This window comes from Sinohyriopsis cumingii, chromosome 12 (genome assembly GCF_028554795.1).
Source record: "Sinohyriopsis cumingii isolate HCF-2022 chromosome 12, ASM2855479v2, whole genome shotgun sequence".
In the NCBI taxonomy this organism is placed as follows: Eukaryota; Metazoa; Mollusca; class Bivalvia; order Unionida; family Unionidae; genus Sinohyriopsis; species Sinohyriopsis cumingii.
In genome coordinates, this window is record NC_142972.1 from 22,607,923 (window position 1) to 22,624,241 (window position 16,319).

A 16,319-nucleotide genomic window follows, 5' to 3' on the forward strand; every position below is an offset into this window, starting at 1 on the left:
TAAGCTCACATGGTAATCCCCTTAAGTTTGTCCAGTGATGAATATTCTAAACCTACACACAAAAAGGAGTATGTGTGCTGACATGTCACTTGAGTAATGTTGTTGGAGACAATCACATAGTGACTTTATACTGTGTCATCACACCCTTGAAGGGCTAGGAATATTGATCTCAATTTGAAATTGTTAATGTGGAGGATAAATTCTTTTAGGGACCACAAACACTTTAGAACTATTCTTTCTGGCAACAAGAAGTAAACAGACTGGCGGCATGCAGGGGGAATCCAGTACAAAGTTGGCATCAATATTCCCACCAACTCAACTCAGGTCTTTGGTAGTTTCCAGGTTGCCAAGAGGAGAAACTGGGAAGTGCATACAAAGTCTTCTGCCGCAGAATTCAAATTCTCCAAAAGAGATAGACATATGTCCACTCTGTCACATGGGATGCAGACTAATCGTGTTTGTGAGGAAATTCATCCCCAATTGTGCAGGTTAAAGGCTCATCCAGATCACTATAGACCAGCAGTGGGACAGATTGTTACTTAGGTACTAATTGTGGCCACAATACACCAACCAAGCATCAAAATACATTATTCCGGTAAATGGTATTTTGCATGTTGCATATGCAGAACAGCAGAGCATTAAATTGGAAGACCGCCATGTCCAAGCAAAAGTGGAGGTACTTAATATGAGAATCACTGTGCTATGACGGGGTTTCACTCGATGCGCCTCAGGTTGATTTGGTTATAGTAAAAGCCAAGCAGAATTAACAGTACAGACATGGATACTGCACACTATCTGACCCAAAATTTTCACATCATAATTTATTTCTTCCAAAACAATGACGGGAGTGACAGGAGGCTTTCCACCAGACTCACTATTCATAAGCAAATCTATGAAGTCGCTAAGAAGAATGTCACAAATATAGTTCATGCAGCGAAATCAGCCCACTACACTACTAAGATCATGGAAAGTTCCAGCTGCAAAGAGCTCTTCGAGATTACTAACAAGCTAATGTCAAGGAACAAATCAACACCACTTCCAACTACCTTCTCTCCAGTCGACCTTCCGGACATGTTTGCAAATTTCTTCCATGACAAAGTACAAACCATTAGAGATAAGCTTGACACCACAATTTCAATTGACTCGTCATCACCATACAGTTGGGATACAGAATTTGAGCGGCAACCATTAGCAGCATTTGAACCTGTCTCTATGGATTTAGTACATACAATGGTGATGAAGAATGCACTAAAGTCATGTAAACTTGATCCAATTCCAACATCACTGCTGCTTGAGTGCTTAGATCCAGTACTGCCTTCACTAACTGATGTTATTAATACCTCTCTCTCATCCGGGGAATTCATTTTTTAAAACTGCCATTGTAAAGCGGCTGCTGAAGAAATCAACACTAGACCATAACGATTTAAAGAACTACCACCCAGTTTCTAATCTCCCATTCATATCAAAAATCTCAGAAAAGGTTGTTCTATCCCATCTTGTATCTCATCTAAATTCAAACAGTCTTTCTAGCAATGTACAATCTGCATATCGCCCTTGCCACAGTACTGAAACTACTCTTCTAAAAGTAGTTAATGACATTCTCTCTGCGTTGGATAGCGGAAAGATTACAGTCCTCACCCTCCTTGATTGTCTGCAGCATTTTACACAATAGACCATGATATATTACTTCACTGTCTCCAGCATGTATTTGGCATTCATGATACAGTCTAACTGTGGTTCAAGTCCTACTTGGTCAACAGGACACAAATTGTATCTGCAAACAGAATACAATCCAGCCCAGTTGATCTATGTTGTGGTGTTCCACAGGGGTCTGTTCTTGGACCTGTTCTCTTCATTCTGTACACTCAGTCGCTCTCAAGTGTCATAGATCATCATCCAGTGTCTCACCAATTGTACACTGATGACACCCAAATATACAAATCTAGCCACCCAACTGAAGTTGATGCTACCATCCAAGGTGTAGAGAGGTGCATTTCTGATGTGAAATCATGGATGACATGTAACAAGCTGCAGAAGAATGATGATAAAACTGAGGCCATTCTTATCACAACACAAAGACTTTCTCATTCACATCCTTTACCTCAAACAATAAATATCAGCAATGCCAACTTTAAATTCACACAATCGGTATGAAACCTAGGTGTTACTCTGGACAGTACTCTCACACTGCACCAATATGTCATGAACATATGCAAGGCTGCATATCTTGAGCTGAGACGCATCAGCTCAATTTGCAAATATCTTTCAGCTGATGCCACTAAAACACTTGTGTTCATTAGTACTTTCAAGACTGGACTATTGCAACTCAATTCTGTCTGGTTCATCTCAATATCTACTCCAGAAACTTCAGAAAGTTCAAAACACAGCTGCTCGGATCATACTTAGAGTACCACGATCAGAGCACACCTCCCCGCTGCTCTGTACCCTAAACTGGATATCCATTCGATCCAGAATCAAACACAAAATTTGTTCTCTGTGCTACGTTTCACTGTCAGACTCTAGTCCAGCATACCTATCCGACCTCACCCATGTGTACACACCAGCAAGATACTTACGCTCCTCTTCTGACAATCGTATACTCATTATTTCCACTATGAAAACAAAGTCATATGGATAGCGTTCTTTTGCATACCAGGGCCCAGCAATGTGGAATGAATTGCCCACTGAACTAAGACACAAAGACACAGTGATCACATTCAAGAGGGCTCTCAAAACTCACTTATTTCGACTGCAAGAACAAACTTAAAGACCTAATAATGTTTCCTACCTAAAATATCCTCAGCATGTTTTTTATTTTTTTAATATTTTTCTAATTTCATGGTGTTTGTTTTTGTAATAATATTATTATGTTTTTTATCTTATAGGTGTTGTCTAATGTTGTAAAGCGCTTAGAGCTTCTAAAGATTAGGCGCTATACAAAGTCCTCATTATTATTATTCTTATTAATATTTGCAGATGCTGGGATGGGAGAATTGTCATCCCACTTGTTAGGTTTACATGTCTGTATTAGTTAGTACTTAAGCACTGAATAAAGTACCTAGATTCTTCAGGACCCAAACAAGGTTTTACACTTGCAGCCATGGATACATTTTAGCAATTTTTAGTATACCAAAAGACTGTTGTATTTATTACCTTTGGTACAAGAATGACCATCGTCCACTCCCTTAGTGTCTGCTTTCTTCATACTAATCCTGTGTTGATGATATTCCACAACTGTCATGTCTCCCCTGGTGACGGCTTTCTCTAGATTCTGTTCATACTGCCTCTTGTAGTTTGTCCCACCTGCCATCCCATACATAACCTAGATAGCAAAAGTATTGGTAATAATAACTTAGACTGGTACACAAGATGTCACTGCTAATTGTAGTTTGTCCCTCCTGCCATTCCATACATTGCCCAGATACCAAAAATGTTGCTAATCTTGACTTAGCCTGGTACATAAGGACTCGCAACAAATTATAGTCTGCCTTACCTGCCATTCCAAACAGATCTTAACTTAGATTGGTACATAGGTCTGACAAGGAACTGCCATTCTATACAATGCTTCAATATCAGAAGTATTGGTGGTCTTAACTTTGTCTGGTATACTAGGCCTGAATTGATGGATACAAATAGTAGAGAGCTTCTCTTGATATTGCTCTTCATGGAAGCCTTGGAAGTGACCCACATTACAAATCAAAGTACTTTTTACTGGGGGATGTTTCCAAACAGTGCACTAAAACACACAATAGAGTACCGGGGTATCTAGTGGTGAGAAATTACTATATAACTGGTGATAATGAATTAAGAACAAAACACAGAAAGAAATCGAGTAGCAATAATGAACCAAATTATGAGGGGCACTTTACAATGCAGGGTTTGTACTAGGAGCTTTACAGTAAAGGGTTCTGTGCTAAGGGGTTTGTATTGGGGGCCTTATAATGAGATGTTTTGTACTACAGGCCCTTTCAATGTGCACTTTATACAAAATGAAGAACACTGTACTGGGGGCTCATAATGAGAAGTTTTATTTTGTACTGGGGGCTTCAAAATGAAGAACAGTATAAAGGGGCTTTACAATGAAGAACATTGTACTGGGGGCTTTAAGTGAGAAACACTGTACAGTATTAAGGGCAACAGTTCTATACTTCACATCGATTGTTTATATGCTGGTGATGGCAATGAGTTCTTGAATGTTTAAAGAAATGTTCAATGTAAAGAAGAGAAGGCTGCTATGAAATTTACCTGAAGATCATGTTGAGCTTGAACAAGTCATCAAATTTGCATTGTATAAGGACTAGAATGTGTTCATCGAATATAAATGATGCACCACAATGCATGAAAAATGTCCTAAATGTAAAACTTAATCAAGGTGTAATGGATGGACAGACAAAGCTAACTTCATCTTGTCATGGTGGACCATCAAAGTAAACAATTTAGGTAAAGAGTTCAACCAATGAAAATTATAATTTTGTAATCCTGAAAATGTTCTAATCCTATCATTTTGCATTCTATAAATTTATTTAACGTAAGATTAGGCTAAACAATATATACATGTTGTAGCAAACTTCTGAATACAGGAACAAGCTCAACCCTGTAAGTTATAAGCAAGTAACAAGCATCCCTCTGCTGGCCAAAAAGAACTTCCTGGAATTTACTTATTTATTCCTCCTTTTATCTAATCAGTGCTGAAAAATGGCGTTAAACCCCACAACAACAATTTATTCCTCCTTTTATCTGATCAGTGCTGAAACCATCTCTGATATTCTTGAGCAATAAGCAATAACATTATTTTGAAATAAGTTGCTATGGCTGTCAGATTGGCACCATTTTCATTTCTGACCAACAAGATATAATTTAGGACCAAGAAGACATTATAAGACGTCTTCTGGTAGAAACCCTACATCGATATGAATTTCCATTTTTGAGAAGCAACAATCACAGAATTTTCAAGATGGCTGCCATGGTGGCGATATTGGACATCACATTGGCACCATTTTCATTTAGGAACAAATACACATTATAAGAAGTCTTTTGGTGAAAGTATAAGATCATTATCACCAGCCATCAAGGAGATGTAGCTATAACATTTTCAAGATGGCCGTTGTGACAGTAATAAAGTCAGATTGGTGCCATTTTTATTCACAGTCAAGTTGACATGATGACAAGAAGTCTTTCAAAGAAAACCCCATGTTATATGGTAATTCATTCTGAAGTAGCGATAAAAAGATTTTCAAAATTGCCACTGTGGCAGCCATACTGTTTGTCTGAGCAGCACCATTTTTCAGCACATGATAGGCTGCACATGGTGGCCAGTATAACTGGTAGAGGAAGTACCCGGGAAAACTAAGGTACCAACCACCAACAGACAGGAAGCTACTGGCAAGTTTTCTCACATATCCACATTGGGAAAGCTTGAGATTTGAACCCATGCAGACAGAGGTGAGATGGCAGTGATCAGCCTCCCCAGCCCATTTCCATCTAGGACCAACTAGACACTAAATGAAATCATCTAGTAAAAAGCCCAGGTTGATATGGCCATCCATTCTGGATTAGTGATAAGATTTTTAATATGGAAACTAAAGGTGTCAACAGGTATCCTGGTACTCGTCCGTTATTTAAAAAAATATATATAAAAACCCAACATGTTTCCGAGTTCAGATCATAAATTATATATGGCACCACCAGGTGTGGGTGAGACACAAAATAATGAGTACAGTCTGACGCTTGTATCATGTGACATTGATCCACCATATACCTCTGTCTACTGATCTTGACATCATTGACGTGTGTGACCATTTGGCAGCTATGTACTCAAACAGTTTCCTTACTTTCTATTTATAGTAACTGTACATGACATTTTTCAAAGAAAAGTTTTCTTGAATTTGAAACCTTTTGTAACAGATTAATTATAACCTGATACACACTTGAATTTGAAACCTTTTTGTCACAGATCAATTATAGTCTAATACACACTTGAATTTGAAACCTTTTTGTCACAGATCAATTATAGTCTAATACACACTTGAATTTGAAACTGATTGTCACAGATCAATTATAGTCTAATACACACTTGAATTTGAAACTGATTGTCACAGATCAATTATAGTCTAATACACACTTGAATTTGAAACTGATTGTCACAGATCAATTATAGTCTAATACACACTTGAATTTGAAACCTTTTTGTCACAGATCAATTATAGTCTAATACACACTTGAATTTGAAACTGATTGTCACAGATCAATTATAGTCTAATACACACTTGAATTTGAAACCTTTTTGTCACAGATCAATTATAGTCTAATACACACTTGAATTTGAAACTGATTGTCACAGATCAATTATAGTCTAATACACACTTGAATTTGAAACTGATTGTCACAGATCAATTATAGTCTAATACACACTTGAATTTGAAACTGATTGTCACAGATCAATTATAGTCTAATACACACTTGAATTTGAAACTGATTGTCACAGATTAATTATAGTCTAATACACACTTGAATTTGAAACTGATTGTCACAGATCAATTATAGTCTAATACACACTTGAATTTGAAACTGATTGTCACAGATCAATTATAGTCTAATACACACTTGAATTTGAAACCTTTTTGTCACAGATCAATTATAGTCTAATACACACTTGAATTTGAAACTGATTGTCACAGATCAATTATAGTCTAATACACACTTGAATTTGAAACTGATTGTCACAGATCAATTATAGTCTAATACACACTTGAATTTGAAACCTTTTTGTCACAGATCAATTATAGTCTAATACACACTTGAATTTGAAACTGATTGTCACAGATCAATTATAGTCTAATACACACTTGAATTTGAAACCTTTTTGTCACAGATCAATTATAGTCTAATACACACTTGAATTTGAAACTGATTGTCACAGATCAATTATAGTCTAATACACACTTGAATTTGAAACCTTTTTGTCACAGATCAATTATAGTCTAATACACACTTGAATTTGAAACTGATTGTCACAGATCAATTATAGTCTAATACACACTTGAATTTGAAACCTTTTTGTCACAGATCAATTATAGTCTAATACACACTTGAATTTGAAACTGATTGTCACAGATCAATTATAGTCTAATACACACTTGAATTTGAAACCTTTTTGTCACAGATCAATTATAGTCTAATACACACTTGAATTTGAAACTGATTGTCACAGATCAATTATAGTCTAATACACACTTGAATTTGAAACTGATTGTCACAGATCAATTATAGTCTAATACACACTTGAATTTGAAACTGATTGTCACAGATCAATTATAGTCTAATACACACTTGAATTTGAAACTGATTGTCACAGATTAATTATAGTCTAATACACACTTGAATTTGAAACTGATTGTCACAGATCAATTATAGTCTAATACACACTTGAATTTGAAACTGATTGTCACAGATCAATTATAGTCTAATACACACTTGAATTTGAAACTGATTGTCACAGATCAATTATAGTCTAATACACACTTGAATTTGAAACTGATTGTCACAGATCAATTATAGTCTAATACACACTTGAATTTGAAACCTTTTTGTCACAGATCAATTATAGTCTAATACACACTTGAATTTGAAACTGATTGTCACAGATCAATTATAGTCTAATACACACTTGAATTTGAAACTGATTGTCACAGATCAATTATAGTCTAATACACACTTGAATTTGAAACCTTTTTGTCACAGATCAATTATAGTCTAATACACACTTGAATTTGAAACTGATTGTCACAGATCAATTATAGTCTAATACACACTTGAATTTGAAACCTTTTTGTCACAGATCAATTATAGTCTAATACACACTTGAATTTGAAACTGATTGTCACAGATCAATTATAGTCTAATACACACTTGAATTTGAAACCTTTTTGTCACAGATCAATTATAGTCTAATACACACTTGAATTTGAAACTGATTGTCACAGATCAATTATAGTCTAATACACACTTGAATTTGAAACCTTTTTGTCACAGATCAATTATAGTCTAATACACACTTGAATTTGAAACCTTTTTGTCACAGATCAATTATAGTCTAATACACACTTGAATTTGAAACTGATTGTCACAGATTAATTAATTATACTCTGATATACACTTATGTAGAGGACCAGAAAAAACATGGTGCCAAATATTATGAAGTGAAATAGGTTTTATCGATCTGACTCGTCGATGTTTATGACTGAAAAATGTTAGAGAAGAGGGATTTTGTTAAATTGAAGAACATGCTGCATCAGTAAAAGGACAAATCAATAGTGCTTTACAAATTTTGAAAGAGGAATTCTACAGTAATATAATACAGCATTCAGAATTTGTGGACTTGAGTTTATGAACTTTGAGCAAAAGTTAAACATATGATGTAGAGTAACTACAGTGAATGTTAAGTATAAAAAATGTATCATTTTGTATTGTCTGTATTCTTGTACTAATTCACATGGATTTAGCCGATTTGTGCTAAGAATTTTAAGTAACTGAAGATCAGGTAAGTAGCAGAAATAAATTATGTTTTTAATATGGGTTTTTTTGTTGTAATTATGGCATGTAATATATAGATCATGCTTCTTATGCTCAGATTGTGCTTTTTGCCACTAAAATTAGTAATATTTATGGTTATACCTCTCTGGGGTTTGGCATGTATGAACGTACAACAAAGCAGTCCAGGTTCACATTTAATATAATTTCCCTTTGATTGAGTACCTGGGTAACTGATCATTAAGATCACTGGGTACCTGGTTAACTTTTTTTTTTAAATTGACATCTCTAATGGTAACCATGGTGGCCATATTGGATGTGCAAGTGGAACCCTTTGATTTTGTAACTAGACATCATATAAAGTCTTCTGTTGAAAACCCCATGGTAATATTACTTTTCATTCAGGAGATGACAATATTTTCAACATGACCACTGTCATGGCCATATTGGACTATATATCAGGTTGGCACTATTTTCATTTATGCCTACCAGACATCAAAAGAAGTCTTGTAATGAAAACCTCATGTTGATCTGACCATCCATTCTGGAGAAAAAACAATAACAAGATTTCAAAATGGCCACAGTGGCAGCTATAGTAGACATCAGATTTACACCATTTTAATTTAGAATCTTCTAGACATTCTAAGGAAGCTTTCAACAAAAACCCCATGCTGATATAACCGTATATTCAGGATGAGTAGAACTAACAAGATTTTCAAAATAGAAACTGTGGTGGCCATGTTATGCACCAGATCAGCACCATTTTTATTTAGGACTAACTTGATATCATAAGAAGTCTTTTAGTAAAATTACATATTGCATGTTGATATGACGATGCATTCAGGAGGAGTAACAGGGGTCATGCTACCAAGTGAAGTAGACAAATAAGTTGCAGAAAAAATGTAAACTTCGCCTTATTCTGCAAAGAAAGTGAAAACAACTTCGCCCTGGGTACACTGACTAATTATGCCTTTTGAGAAGCCCCCTGATCTTAACAAGGTTAGTTCTAATGTTGTAGCAAAAGAAATTCTTCAAGCCATCAATAGTTAGGCCTAGTTTTTATATCAATTACACTGACAAACAAACTCTTGCACTTTCACAGACGTGTTTTGATAGATGAGTGACCATTAACCACATGTTTTGATAGCTGAGTGACCATTAACCATTTCCCAAGTAAGTTAGCAACTAGGCCACTATTACTACCCCATTAACGCATGTTATCCTTTGATGATAAAAACATGCAAACTTGTATTTCAAAACTTTAACAATAGTATGTAAATAGCAATGTGTTTTAAGATTAGAATCGGTGATCTGGATATTTTAACTGCATCTTGTACACTATCTTGTCATAAAATTAGTTTGAAACTGTAAGTGTACCAGTAACGGGGAAAAAATGTTGGACATCGCTCTGTCTGGGATGCACCTGTATATTAGATTGTCTGTTGTCCAAAATCATCGGGCAAATATATTCTCAAAAATATACAATTCATAGAAAGGAAAGCCTAGGTATTATGTTATTTAAGATTTAACTTTAAAATGCAATTATACAGGTCAGAAACATATGGGACAATGCTATGTTGTGGATTTCGTAAGAAAAGTTGCAAGGTCAAAGTTGTTTTCTGACTTTACTCGTATTTGTGTAAATAGGGAAAAACGCTGCAAAGCAGAAAATATTTAATCAATGCCCAAAATTAATACAAGTATGTAGACAAAAAAATAAACCATAAATTTGCAATCCTATCATGGACTGTTGCAATGAAGTTATATAAAGTGAATGATTACATTACAAAAACCCCTTCTTCTTAAAACAGATGCACTCATGTCTGTGTTGGTTCCATTGGAAAGAAGGGTTTAGTTCATGTATCGACTATAAATGAGCCATGTCTGTAATTTTAGTGCATTAACTATGAATGGTTACAGTAATATTTTATCCATCACAAAGAAATGAAGACGAACAGCGTAATCTGAAGACATGTGTACACTTGCCCTCATGTACATGGTACAGGGGTTGTGTCAAACGCATCTATAAATCTTTGAAAGTGCCATTATTGTGAAATTTTTAAAAAGTACATAAAAAGAAATAAATACAAAAATATGTTTAAAAAATGGATTAAGGGTTGTTGATTAAGCAGTTTTTACCGACTTGCAATTACAATAATGTAATCTGGTTACTCAGTCAAAATTTGTTACAATGCAGTTTCTATTATTCTCTTTTAGAGTCATATGGCCAAAATAACTCAGAAAATTTTCTAAAAATAAAGTATTGCTTAAATCCAATGTTAAATACAAATATCCACTTCTCCCTGTTGAGCTCTCACTTGTCCCTGTTCTGTCCAAAAGAAGAAGTCACTTCTCTCTAAAATTCAAGTCTAGCTTGACCCCTCGAGTAATGATAACAAAATATTCAAGATGGCAGCCATCTTGGATGTCTGAACTGCACCATTTTAATTTAGAACCAACTAGACTAAGGGATGAATGTATATGTAAAGTTTAATAGCAATCCTCCAAGTAGTTTAGAAGTATTTAGTGAAAAGAAACTTTCGCTAATGAACACACAACTTTAGTTGGACAACAGACCATCACATAAGTTCTGGTCGAAGATCTGTAGAAATAAAAATCATCCTATATTGCTACTAACATTAACAAAAGTTATTTTGATGCATGAATACAACATTTACTACAGATTCACTATTCATGCATCCATTAAAATGACTTTTCCATCAATACCTTCATATATGAACAATTACATGATAAATAACAACCTGCAGATTTTGAAATTCTTGTTCCTCTTGGTGGAGTTTTTCTCTCTCCCCTTCCTCTATTTCCTTGGCCAGTAATTGGTCTGTCAGCTCATGCACTGAAACATTAAAGTTATACATATCACTTGTAATGTAGTGTTTACAATTTTCCTCTCTTGAACAGTGTTTGCCTAAAACTCTCTTGAACAGCATTTGCCAAAGTAAAAAATAAGATAGTGAAGGAATTGTACATAGTGTTATCATCACTTAATTTCTATGAATTTAGTGTGCTTGTAATTTGAATTTTTAGCATAGCTTTAACAATTTTCCAGTCATATTGCTATGATGGCTGCAGTGTGGCAGTTCATAGTGATATCTAGCACTGGAGCATCATGCCACAGACATGTAGCATGTCCCACTCAGTCACATGATCTTGACACCAGGCCGACCAGTCCTAACACTAAACTCTTAATGCCAAGTGCCAAGTGAGGCAGCTGCTAGTAACATTTTTATAAGCCTTTGGTATGACTTGGTCAGGATTTGAACCCACAACCTCCCGTATCCGAGGTGGATGCTCTAACCACCTGGACCAATGGAGCAGTCAATGAATTTAGTAAATTTGTGTACATGAATGGTCTTGCAAATAACAACTCAAAATACAATATTTTGTTCTTCAAAATTATGTTTCATTGCTAAATCTGCAGTTTGTGCTGGCGAGTTTGAATAATTTTACATTTTCTGTGACAATTTGATTCAAAACGCAGAACATTACATACATTAATCGATCAAATATTACTTACAGTATTTTGTTGCAAATTTATTTGAATATAAAGAATAAGTTACTACTTTTTGTTTACTGTTGGTACCTTCATTAAGGTAAACATTTACACAAAGCACAAAATCCTCAACTACATAAATGACTACAATACATGTAGTTTTGGATATAATTCTTATGATTTTTATAGTAAATTACAAACTAAAGTTGCTTTCTTAATACAGAGACACAATATGTTGCTATTTTTATTGTCTTACTGCATGAAACTTATATGCTGAAGTCACAGTAAATGCTACCTATTCTAAAAGAAATTGCATGGTCTACAAACAATATCAAAATCATAGATAAAGTTCTAAAACCTTTAAAAATTGCATTGAATGTTTTACTATTTTTAGGTTACAGAAAATAGGTCCCAATCCCAGATGTAAAAAAAAATTTGTAAAGCAGGTACAGTACTCCTGCACTTCAAGTTTGTTTTACTCCATATTCAGCTTTTCAGGCCAAGGTTTGAGTACATATTCAGCTTATCAAGAGACCCAAAGGCCAAGGTTTGAGTATGTATTTGGCTTATCAAAAGAGGCCCAAAGGCCAAGGTTTGAGTACATATTCAGCTTATCAAGAGAGACCCAAAGGCCAAGGTTTGAGTACGTATTTGGCTTATCAAGAGAGACCCAAAGGCCAAGGTTTGAGTACATATTCAGCTTATCAAGAAAGACCCAAAGACCAAGGTTTGAGTACATATTCAGCTTATCAAAAGAGACACAAAGGCCAAGGTTTGAGTACATATTTGGCTTATTAGGAGAGGCCCAAAGGCCAAGGTTTGAGTACATATTTGGCTTATTAGGAGAGGCCCAAAGGCCAAGGTTTGAGTACATATTCAACTTATCAAGAGAGACCCAAAGGCCAAAGTTTGAGTACATATTCAGCTTATCAAGATAGACCCAAAGGCCAAGGTTTGAGTACATATTCGTCTTTTCAGAGGAGACCCAAAGGTCAAGGTTTTAGTGCATATTCAGCTTTTCAAGTAAAATAGTTATTGATGTGAATCTGAATAGTTTCCAAGTTATGATATAAGGGTAACATCCTCACTCCATGGGACTCAATTAAAATTTTACAACACTTGTGCACATATATTGACTACCTTTGATCATATATCTGTGTCACATATCTATCTAGGGGTCACTTATTCACTCTACAGGAATGGATCAAAATTTTAAAACCTATGTACTTATCTGCTGACTGCCCTCACTCATATCTATGATATGATCAAGGGGACACATCCTCACCCCATGAGGCTTAATCAAACTTTTAAGACCCTTGTGCACATCTATTGACTGCCTTCATTTATATCCAAGCATTTCAGAGTCTCTATTTTGAGCAGTGCAAGAGAAGTTGCACAACAATTCAAACTCATGAAATTACTATACATTGTACTACAGTTTTACAGAGAAAATAGTGTCTACCCTACTCCAACCATTAACCATGGTGTTTATTCCCAAAACATGCACAAGTACAGACCATCCTCAATTTATCACATGGTAGTTTTGGATCTCAGTCTGGAACAGTGTGTTAATTGTTATGCAACACTATGCATGCATGCTACATGTAAATCTTGATTGGCAGGGTCATAAAACCCCTTATTTTCTTCAACAGCATGGTGATAATTTGCCTTTACCGCAAAACACACCATTAAAAATCAAGCAGAATATCTTATTTTGCACTCTATGAAACATGTATTCCCCACTGATTAAAACTTTTCCTGAAATGATGGTCCCAATCCCAATTATTTAGGACAGACTCTGAATATTGTATTAAAGATATGTTCAACAGCTTTAGCTCCATTACCTGGTGTATTGTCTGCAGAGAAGTGACCATTTACATGACTTTGTAGGAAGTAACCATCAGTGAACTCCATCTCACACACTGGGCAGCTATAAACAATACCGTTACATCCATTCATACTCGACCCATTTGTCTTCATGATATTGTCCAACCCATTTGCCTGACCAATAGCCTTCTCTGGAGAAAATACATTGCTGTGTGAAATGTTGACATGTTTACTTAGTGCATCAAGAGTTTTGTGTACCTTGTCACATAATGGGCAGACATATTCATCTGTCTCTGAATCATTACCACATGCCCCTGGGGCATTATCTTTATATGCAGCTTCTCCATTGTGAGACACATCCATTCTCTCTGGACTTAATATGTCAATGTGCACAGTATTAACATGGGACTGAATCAAATTATCAGAAGAGGTTATGAATTCACAAAAAGGACAAGCAAATTCAGCAGGAATATTACAATTGATATCTGGCTCAAAGTTATCATTAATATCAGGCACTTGGACCTGGGCTGCATTAGATCTCTGTGTCTGCCTACTTATACCGCCAAAACATCCTGGTGTCCCTTCCCCAACAAATCTGGACACAGCGGATGACAATGTCAGCTGAAGTCTACCCCTCAAACTTTCACCTGGGTTACTGTCTTGAGTTTCCTTTTCATTTTGCTCCTCAGACTTTTCGAGTTTACTAATAATTTCAATTTCTTCAACTTTTCCTGATTTAGTTTCCTTTTGAATACTTTTATTTATTTCATCTTTAATTCCTCTGTTGCCAAATTCCTCAGTCATGCATCTTTCTCCATTACCAATTTCCTCTTTTTCATGTTGCTGTCTACGACTCATTTCTTCCTTTGCAAATTTCTCTTCATTGCCTATTATTTCTTTCACATTTTTATCACTAATCATTTCTACTTCTTTATCAATAGTTCTAAGTTTTTCAATATCCTGACCAGATATTTCTTCCTCTGCCTTTTCTTTAAATTTCTCACAAATTTCTGTTGGACTTAGCAGGTCATCACTATGCACATTGTTGACATGGAGACTCATTTCATCCGCTGATACTCCACTCAAATCACAGAAGGGACAGAACACATTGCATTCAACATGTTCAATGAAGACATGAGTTTTCATTTCAAGTTCCGTCAATCCTTCTTGCCCACAAATAAGGCAGGTAAATAAACTGGTATCAGAATTGGGATTTATAGATGCCATAATGTTCTGAAAAGATAAACTTTATATTTGACATGTATCTTGGAAAATGGTACATATATAAACAGTCCATCACAGGGTCTTATGCTCTATCAATGATTCAAATGAATTTCCATGAATTCAAGATATGTCTCTACCTGAATGAACTGACATACTGACAGTCTTGACATATTCCTATGCTGCATCAAACTCGTTCTTTCTCCCCACTTGGAACAAAACATATATACAATTTTGTCTACATATTTATCATTCTTTAATCAAATGTTTGAAACAAGTCATGGATGAAAACGCGATGGCCAAATAAAATGTTATTTAACAAATCAGGCCAAATCAACTTCTGAAAAAGAATTGCATTAGAAAGTAAATTAAACCAACAGGTTATTCACTACCATATGTGAATGTGTTAAGTATGCACACTTGTTATCTGAGTAAGTGTGTTTTATGTTTAAAATATCTTTCTGATAAATATATTGTCCAGGTATTGTCATACCACTCAAGAGTTTCCCTGCCTATTATACCAACAGTGAAGCCAGTCAATTGCTGACTTCAGTATTTACATTTTTGCTTTTATCAACAGCCTCTTAAATGAGAGCATGATGTCTTTAACTGTAACATTGTAATTAGAGCCTGCACTTTATACAACAATCAACAAATACATTGCAAATTCATCTACTATAAGGCACTGGCCATTTAGTCGGGGAGGGGGGCTGTAAATTTCTTTTGAGCTTAAATATTTTCTTTTTTATTGCAAGATAATTAATTTGTTCCAAATGTCATGGATATAATAAGGTGTTATTTTGCTATTAAAAATCTAGGCAAAATATTATTCCAACTAGTGACTGGCAGAATTTAAACAAACTATCTCTGCCCGATCAATTCAGTCTGTGAGACTAGCTCACTAAATCCCGGGATTATTTAAATAGGTTCTGCATTCTCCAATCACTGCATTGTAAATTAGATGTCTACATTTTCAATTCAATGTATATCCAGGAATGACTGCTTCATTAATTAATGAAACAATATCTCAATTCTAATCGGCTGATGAACTTTTAAATAATAGAAGAAACTGAAGAGTGGTTGAAAAACTCTTTAAATGAACTCACATATATTGTAAAGAGTGTCAATTGACAGAAAACATCGGTAAGTTCAATAGCATGACCAACTTTATAATTTCCATTTAATATTCCATGCTGAGTAATCAATTTACATGAATAGAATATACTCA

The 16,319-nt window shown here is 35.1% G+C and overlaps 1 protein-coding gene across 2 annotated transcripts in view; it reads right to left on the reverse strand.

Moving 5' to 3' along the window:
• Positions 1 to 16,319, reverse strand: part of LOC149786094 (zinc finger-containing ubiquitin peptidase 1-like) — a 46,267-nt gene that overhangs the window by 28,848 nt on the left and 1,100 nt on the right. For both annotated transcript variants that reach the window (XM_089976399.1, XM_089976398.1), the window contains exons 2-4: positions 13,888 to 15,103; positions 11,292 to 11,386; positions 3,154 to 3,322 (exon numbers count right to left, since the gene is read on the reverse strand). In XM_089976399.1, coding sequence (XP_089832525.1) covers positions 3,154 to 3,322; positions 11,292 to 11,386; positions 13,888 to 15,097 — 1,474 coding nt within the window. In that variant the 5' untranslated portion in view covers positions 15,098 to 15,103. The remainder of the gene's footprint in view (positions 1 to 3,153; positions 3,323 to 11,291; positions 11,387 to 13,887; positions 15,104 to 16,319) is intronic.